The sequence below is a fragment of the Poecilia mexicana genome, unplaced genomic scaffold, assembly GCF_051168715.1.
Source record: "Poecilia mexicana isolate PSO_F unplaced genomic scaffold, ASM5116871v1 scaffold_13, whole genome shotgun sequence".
Taxonomy (NCBI): Eukaryota; Metazoa; Chordata; class Actinopteri; order Cyprinodontiformes; family Poeciliidae; genus Poecilia; species Poecilia mexicana.
This window is the reverse complement of record NW_028263382.1, coordinates 27662975-27671908: the sequence shown is the minus strand read 5'-3', so window position 1 is coordinate 27671908 and position 8934 is coordinate 27662975. Positions and strand designations below refer to the sequence as shown.

The following is an 8934-nucleotide window of genomic DNA, read 5'->3' as shown; positions in this document are numbered from 1 at the left end:
GAATGAATGTAGCTCTAAAACGATATTTAACCATGTTAAAGATTATTACAGGTTTTTCTTTACTTGCTGGGAATATTATTTAACCAGATTGCATAACTGAGTTCACCATAGTTCTCAGGGTTCACATCTTCAGCAGCCAGTCAGAACTTGTTCCTAGAATAATAATGAGCTTCCAAGGAACTGTGCGCAAATCAAACAGCTGTCTCCACCTGCTTTTATGAGCAGACTGAGTTCCTCAACACAAACACACACACACACACACACACACACACACACATCCGTAACTTTCAGAGGACCGGGCATTCGTCTCCTCCAGTCTGAGCAATGGCAGGTAAGGCTTCAGGATTTAGGATTTATTCACTGCTCACCTTTTCCCCCCTATGTCAGGATTTTCACAGCTGGATTTTTTATTATTATTATTATTATTGCAGATAAGGAGCTTTTCAAAGTCCGCAGCAAATTCGTGGAGAAGGTGTCAAAGTCGATGATCAGTCAGCTCCTGGACGACCTTTTGGAGAATGGTGTGCTGAACGATGGCGAGGTGGAAAGTGTGCGTGAGGACAACCCCACCAAAGCAGAAAAGGCGCGCTGCCTCATCGACACCGTGAGGAAGAAGGGCATAAGAGCCAGCCAGAAGCTGATCGACCACATTAAAACCAGAGATGAAATGCTGCACTCCGAGCTGTTCCCCGATTCACAAGATCAACCGGGTGAGACGGCAGGGAAAGCCTTACATTGTTACGAAGGATAAAAATAATACTTTGACATCATAGCAACACAAATGTTGTGTTGGTTTTTTTTTTTCTCAGATGCAGCTCCTCCGACACAGAGAACCTGGTCAAACAGACTCATCCCCGTGTCTGACTCCGAGAGGACGAAAAAAATGAATGATCCAGACGTAAAGTTTTACCATTAAAATCAAAATATTCTCTTTACCTGACATAAATAACTGTAGTCAGACTGCCTGAAAGGGGGATATTATCAATGACAAGCTGTCAATTGTACAATTAAAAGTAAAATCATTGTTTGTAAAAAAAAATGTATTCAGTCCTGCATTCTTGCACTATTCTTGTTTTTTACAGATTTACAAAGTGTCCGAAAAGTCTCTGAAAAGCCGTGTGGCCCTTTTGATCACCAACAGAAACTTTGCTGACGAAGACTTAACCAGAAGGGGAGCTGAGAAGGACGAGGAGAACATGTTGAGTCTGCTCACATCCCTGCAGTATGAGGTGGTGAAGCACAACGACCTTACAGCAAAGGTATTTCAAACCCATTTTTAAACATTTCTTTGTATTTAACTGTTGCATTTATAAAAAAGCGACAAAACGTAAAAGTTAAGACACTTTGGGCAAAGCAAACCTTTCTTACAAGGTAGAATTATTTTTGGTTTGTTCCTTCATTTGGAAAATCTCAGAATGCAAGAAAAATATTAAAACGGGTATTCTTTTTAAAATATAGTTTTCTTCCAATTCAGAACGGTTATATTTTGCTATAACCTCTACATCAGCAAAACTATGAACCCTGCGTTAAGCAGCAGTAACATCTCTGCAGCTAAAATGCATAAAAAATGTGATGCATCGTAACTTAAGCCATAAATTGTAACTCTTATTCAATCAAAACATTTTTCTAGGCATGTTTTAAAGACATTTTATATGAAATGCTAAACTTTTGTTGATGTGCACGGCTGCACAATCAAAACACAGGTTCTTTAAACGCTACAGTGCCTTTAGGCGAAACTCTCACTGCACTTGTCTCAACTTGATGGTTGATTGAGTTGTGGGGTTTTTAGTCTCTGTCAACGAGCAATAAAATCACGGCGTTCATTTTCAGGTACAACTCTCAGTTTCACGATTAAAGTGAGAGTCGTACCTCTCCTACATAACAGAAAGTTATGAGGATGAAAAAAAAACCCATTTTATTCTACACACCAGAAAATAAGGATCGTTGCACCTAAGATGTCTCATCTCTTTTACGAGTTCATAAAACACTGACTGCTGTTCGTTTTCATTTTCCAACAGGAGATTGAAGGGGCTCTGCGTCAGTTCATCACACACCCCAAGCTGAAAGAAACAGACAGCGTGTTTGTGGTGATCATGTCTCATGGAAAACGGGGATTGGTACTCGGAGTCGACCACAGGCAAGACAAACCAGACGAATTCCCCGTTGACAAAATCTACAAATATCTCGGCCCACAAAAATGCTCCGCACTGATGGACAAACCCAAGGTCATCATCATCCAGGCCTGCAGAGGAGGTGCTCATCAGTCACCCCGAGTTTGAGACTGCAGTGTGGCTCAGATCCAGGTGTAATTATTGCTCGTTTGCTACAGCTTTGGAAGGAGCTGCCATTGTTAGCGACAGCGCGAAACCCAGCGTGGTGTCTGACGAGGCGTCGCACCGGCCACCCTCTCCCAAAGGCGGCATCGTTGAAGACTCCATTCGATACGTTCACAAGGAAAAGGACTGCATTTCCCTCCTGTCAAGCACGCCTGGTCAGTTTGTGTCTTAAATCAAATGGATGCACTTTGTTTTTTCAGATTACAATCAGAAATCAGTAACTGCATGTAAGAAAACTGTGTGTTTGTTTTTTTTTTACAGATACTGTGTCATACAGAAGAGAGGATTTGGGCTCCTTCCTGATTCAGTACATTGTTGAAGTTTTCAACACCTACTCCCACCAGGATGACATTGATGAACTTTTCAGAAAAGTACTTTTGTTGTTGTTGTTTTTCAGATGGCACAACGTTTGAAAACTGGAAGAAAAAAAAAGAAAACAGAACAGAGTGGAAAGAGTCATTTTTGTCTGTTTCTATTCTGCAGGTGATGCAACGCTTCGAAGACTTTCCTGATGACACCAAAAGACAAATGCCAACGAAAGACAGATGCACTCTAACGAGGCGCTTCTACCTTTTTCCAGGCCACTGAGACGTTTGATAAATCCATCTGTTGTTAAGCTAACGCTACCCTTACTTTTCTTTTTTTAATATCTACCTAATAGTTTGTACTTTAACTGGAAATTAGCCCCATTTTTATTTTACAGAGGAAATTATGAGCTTGACTTCACTGTCCTGCAGAAAAAAAAGCTGTTCATAAAAGTTCCTGTTTATGTGAAATAACATTTTGTTTTCCAATAAAAACCCGACTCCAGTTCTGCTTGAATACATGTAAGGAACTGCAAATGAACATAAAAATCTGACAGCCAACTGTTCAAACAGATCTGGTTCATTGTGAGAATAAAAATAAGTCCAAGTTGTTGACAAAGTGGATTAATTTCAGTGATGAAAGGAAGCTGTTGCCTCTGTTTAGTCAACCTGGTTTGACCAGGTATCTAAGCAGCCAATCAGAGGACAGTTTGTAGCATCACAAAAGTCGATGCAGCTACTTGATAAAAAAAATTAAATAAAAAAAAACACGGTGCCAGAAAAACATGGAAACGAGAATTGAGTTACATAGAGAGCTGATTGAAGGAGATTCTTATTGTCTGCATAAAAACACACAGTGAGGTTTCAGAAATAAAGCGTTTTTAGCACTGACTCAACAGATAGAAAATATCTGTGTCTTGTTCATATTTGGTTAAAATGCAGCCGCCTTCAGTAAATTAAAATAAGGTTTTTAATGAGGTCCGTTCATCAGATTAAAAGTGCCTTTTGAAAATAACAACCTTTGAGCTCATATTAAACATTCCTTTTAATATGATGGCATCTCTATGAATATTTTTGATCTGATCAGGTTTTTCTAATCATGTCACATTTTCATTTACTTTAAGTGAAAAATCTTCATATCTAGATAAAAAAAAAAAGACTTGAAAACATCAATTGTTACATAACGTGTTTAAGTTAGTGGACTGAGTTACTGAAATGAACCCTTTAACACTATTCTAATGTAATAGATTGAGGGCATTGACTAGAGTATCAGATGAACATGGAGGGACGATGCGTCGTTCTCCACCGACCAGAAACTTCTTCTGCTAATCAAAACACAACATCTCCAGATCATTTTCCAAATAGACTTTACTTGAAAACAGAAAAAACAAGTACAAAACAAAGAAAACCAGTTTAACACAATACAACAGAAAGGCAACACATTGAGTAGGCCAGTGTTTCCCAACCCTGGTCCTCAAGGCACACAGACCTGCATGTTTTAGATGTTCCCCTGCTTCAACACACCCCATTCAGATGATTGCAATTCAGCAAAACCCTGCTAATCAGCCAACAATTGAAATAATGTGTGCTGAAGCAGGGGAACATCTAAAACATGCAGGTCAGTGTGCCTTGAGGACCAGGGCTGGGAAACACTGGAGTAGACAACATGGCAACACGGCTGCAAGTTTGCGAATGTGTCCATAAACGAATGAGGGCCTCTCTGGCTATCTGTTCAAACTGCCATCGACTAGTCGAGGAGTAAAAGAAGTAGCCCGAGAAAATAAAATGCGCTGTTTAAAATTCACGTAAATTAAGCAGAAATAAATTTTTATTTAAGTAGGCGAGACTCTGCTTAGCTTAGCTGAACTGACTGGCAGTGTTAGAGTATCAATAAAAAATACAAAAATCAAGACACGCAACCAACACTTCAGCTTGACTCGACAGTCCAAGAAGCTACAGAACATTTGATCTTAAACATACATGCATACAAACAAACAGAGAGCCACACCAGCTACGTCAGAAATAAACTAAAAAAAACAAAACAGTATAACTGCTTCAGCTGTGTATAAAAAAAAAACAGTAAAACAAAAGAAGTTTGGCAGTGTGAGGATTCAACAAGCAAAAACATAAACGTCTGTACATGGTTAGTTTTCTTTTTCTGGTCCCCCTCCCCTTGCATCTGAACACAGAACAACACTTCACCATGCAGGGCTTTGAAGGAAACTAGAATAAAATATGCACATATAAAACTACAAATCAATAGGTAAAATATTGTCTGTGAAAACACTGCAGGTGAGTGACCCATCACTTCGCTTGTACAACACAAAACAGAGAGTACAAACAAAGTAGTGTCTTATTTGTGAATTGGGATGCCTAAGAATACGTACCATTGAGTGACGTCCCACTTCCAGAAACGTCATACCCTTTAACAACATCCAGATGAACAATTTGCAGCACCACATGTTTACAAAATAGCAACTCATGCGAGATCACCTCTGGTCCTGTACACTATTTGCAGAATGCATCATACGTGACACACTGTGTGCTAAGCACGTTCCAGATCAGTCGTTTCCAACGCCGACCCTCAGGATGAACCGCCACGGACGCTTTAGATGTTTCTCTGCTTCGGAAAACCTGATTTCGATCAATTGGGCCAATTGCCAGGCGCCGGTTGAACTTCATTTATCAGAATCAGGTGTTTTATTGCAAGAAAACATCTACAAGACGAAGGGCAGTTTGATCTGAGGACCGGGGTTGGGAAACGTTGTTCTGGAATGTAGCTTTTCATACATGAACTGGTTTTGCCTGTTTTCATTTGTGTGTGTGTGTGTGTGTGGGGGTGTGTGTGTGTGTGTGTAGTTTTGTGACTGTGTGCGTGTTTCAGTGTGACAGCAGCTGAGGTTTAAGACAGAGTTCCTCCAACTATGGAAGCAATGACAATTCCCAAAACCACACAGCATATAATGATCATGATTTTCTTCTACGGAGAGTTAAAAAAAAAAAAAAAAAAATCCCACGCAGCAGACAGGAAAGAGAGGAAAACATGTTAGCAGTATGAACATAGCTTTAATACATTTGAGCAAAGTGGAACTCAGAAAACAAAAGTGGGATCTAATAACATAAAATAATCTCAGGAAATTCTCGGAGTGCAACTATTACAAGGATTTGTAAAAGCTCACGTTTGAACTTCCTGCACTTTGTTCAACAACTTAAATAACGTTAAGCTTTACAGGTAGAGAGAACTCAGTGAAACGTAAGATTATCATTTAAGATTATAATCAATTCTTCACAAAATGCAGGCAAATAAAAGAGTGCTGCAATTGGGATGCCTCAGAGGACAACGTTTTTGTCCTCTGAGAGGAAATTCAGCTGAAATTATAGTTACTGTCGTCAAGGCAATAAAGTAGAATTTAACTTTTTAGAGATTGCTTGATTTAATATTTCAAGATAAATACATGAGATCAGATCAATCCGTCTTCTTGAGTTACAGCATATTGAGTTCTCTCTGCCTTAGTGGCGTTTTACGCATCCAACAAACACGATCACTCCACAGTGTTAAAAAAGCAAGGGCAGAGAATCAGCTTTAGCGCCCTCTGGTGGAAGAAAAAGGTCAATACAGGTTTTTAACACTATCTCAATAAATATCATTCATAAGCAATCAGTGTCCGACAAAACAAAAGCAAGATGATTTATTTTAATTTAGCAAAAGAGCTAAATGATAGGAACCAAAGACCAAATAATGGACTTATATTACAGTTATTCTCAGTTGGTGCATTTCTCATGACAGAATTGACTACTACTATTTGTTCAATCTTCAAATCAAAAAGGCAGTTCCTAATTTCTGTGATGGGCCAAATGCTTCTGGTGGATCCATGCAAATTTCTTATGGCATGCCGATCAGATTGTTGAAATGGGTCTCTGTCGAATAGCCTCAACCCAAGCAACATTTACGCAAAGGTTTGCTGTATAAATCTTAACACATGGAAGATGCGAGAACTAATTGTCATGATGTGTTATAACTAGACTTTATTCCAAATCTGTCCTGAACTGAAAAGGTAAACAGGATATTTTCAAGCCATAGCAATGAAATATATAAAATAAAAATGGATTTAAATGGACCTTTATATCCTTTAACAAAGCAAATCATTATTTGCTCCCCCCCCCAGTGAGACTTCCTCAGGAAAAAGCTAATTTCCTGTCTTTTCTGATTTTGTATCAGGAAAGATTTCCTGACACAAAGTCATCCAGTGGAGTTGAGCCTCTCTAAAGGGAAATACCATTACCATATATGGACAAAGCAGAGTGTGGCTTTATATTTAAAAACACATTTTCACTTCAAATGATAAAATGTGAAACAGATGTATGGCTGCTAATGGAAACACAGAAAATGATAGAGTGAACATGACACGCTTTGTCTCTTTGCACTTTTTGTGTCATTATAACAACCTGAATCTTGGCTTCAACTCGGGGCAGAGGGATAAGGACAGAAAACATTTGCCATCCCAGTGGAGACGGACGGCTCTGGAGAAGTCGGCAGCCAGACTGCTGACGAGTGTTCGCTTTGGGAATTTTCTCAGATATGAAAAGTTGTTATTTCACTGTATTTTTTTACTAATTACATAAGTAGGAAATGTCTGGAAATTACTTCATTAAATTAAATATGTGATTTTTCTCTGAGCCAAATGAACTACAGATTTTTTTTAACCCCTGCTTGTTGTGACAGCTTGAAATGACATTTTAGGAAGAAAAAATAATATTTTATTGTGGTGAGACACACATCAACGCTACACTAGAGCAGTTAAAGGGTTAAGCTGGTAATAGTTTCTCTACCTGAAGTGGAAAGATGTCGCATCGGTGTGAGTTTGCTGAAACTTAAAATAGTTTTACTAGATTTTATCACCTTTGAAAAAGTCTTTTTTTATGGTGCTTATTCAAAACTTTGCATCCACAAGTTTTGAAAAAGATTGGCTGTCCATGAACTATTCAGAGACACATATGATAATTAGAATAATTGCTAAATTTTGAGGAGTATGCAACATTTTGTAATTTTCAGAAAACATGCAAAATAAAAAAAAAAACACAACATGTGCAAGAGCAATATAAAATAACACAGTTAGACAATATTAATTAGTCCCACACAGTTTGAGTGCTCGTTTCCAATGGTGACACTAAATTATTGAGCCACTTCTAGAGCAGCAAACGGTTGTATCAGGGTCCTAACTGAGGCCGACAGCAAGAGAAATAATGAGGATGAAGACACACACTGCGACACAACCACCTATCAGGATCATTTTCTGGATGGGGGACAGGGAGAGCAACGTGTCAAATAAAGGGTCGCCGGGACAAGCAAGAAAGAAACAAATAGAGAAAGAAAAAGGAACAACAGAAGAAAGTAAGAAAAAAGAAGAGAAAGAAGGAGCGGATTAGTGCTATTTTTAACCAGCAGGGGGCAGAATGGTTCCATTTTCTTTCAGAAGTTCTCCTTCCTCATGTGTTAAAAGAAGCTCAATTTGACTTTGTTTGGATGAAAGATGGGAAACCATCCAACGACCCTGGCAACATAATTCAAGCTCAAACTCTCTTCCACAAAACGGGCCTTCGGGTTAAGCAGAGAGAGATGGCCTGGGAGGGAAGCTGAGCGGAGGGGCGCTAAGAACCAATGGGTCAACAGATTTGGTCCAGTTCAATGAGAAATCAGCAAAACACAACTCAGGCCGTGTTTGCACGTCCAATAGGGTCAAAAATTGTTTCTTTTTCTCAAGGACATTTAAAAAAAATCTAGTTGGGTAAAATAAAAAGAGAGAAATTAGCAGAACTTTTTTTTTTTACCATAGAAATATATTATTGTGATCACTAAGAAGTTAATAATTGATTAAATAAGTGGCTAGTTCTGATGTAATAATTATATTTTTTTGTAATATACAAATTAAACTCCTCCCTGGAAAAGTGTCCAGTTAGAGCCGCTTGATGAAGAATAACTCTTTCACTGAAACTTTGACTCATCGATTTTTAACGAAATGACAGACTTTAATACGCAAGTATAACTCTGTTGCTCTATCAGTTGCTACAGCAGATTGATTTATGTGTAAATGTTGACATAAAACAGATGAAGTTGGATTTAGAAGGCAATCACACTGAAGTGCAAAAAGAAAAAAAAAATCAAAAGAATCATGAGAAGAATGAGAGATGAGACACTTCCGGCACTTTTGTTTCTGTAATTAAGATCTCTGAGGTCATTGTTTGATTTAGAGGCAGAGCCTAAATTTGTGGTTATCACTGAGCTCCGTAATTCA

At 38.6% G+C, this 8934-nt stretch overlaps 2 protein-coding genes across 3 annotated transcripts in view; one reads left to right on the top strand and one right to left on the bottom strand.

Moving 5' to 3' along the window:
* The first annotated feature begins 202 nt into the window (after positions 1 to 202).
* On the top strand, positions 203 to 3146 carry LOC148155858 (caspase-1-like). The gene is made up of 8 exons (XM_088011978.1): positions 203 to 331; positions 432 to 710; positions 810 to 898; positions 1083 to 1259; positions 2019 to 2253; positions 2330 to 2491; positions 2598 to 2707; positions 2820 to 3146. Exons 1-8 carry the CDS (start codon positions 325 to 327, stop codon positions 2922 to 2924), a joined length of 1164 nt encoding a protein of 387 aa, XP_087868104.1. The 5' UTR covers positions 203 to 324; the 3' UTR covers positions 2925 to 3146.
* Positions 3147 to 3991: 845 nt separating this feature from the next.
* The window catches only part of stx1a (syntaxin 1A (brain)), a 58963-nt gene continuing 54020 nt past the window's right edge, over positions 3992 to 8934 (bottom strand). The window contains exon 10 of one of the 2 annotated variants that reach the window (XM_014986920.2): positions 3992 to 7935. In XM_014986920.2, coding sequence (XP_014842406.2) covers positions 7858 to 7935 — 78 coding nt within the window. In that variant the 3' untranslated portion in view covers positions 3992 to 7857. The remainder of the gene's footprint in view (positions 7936 to 8934) is intronic. The other variant, XM_014986919.2, reaches the window with a different exon arrangement.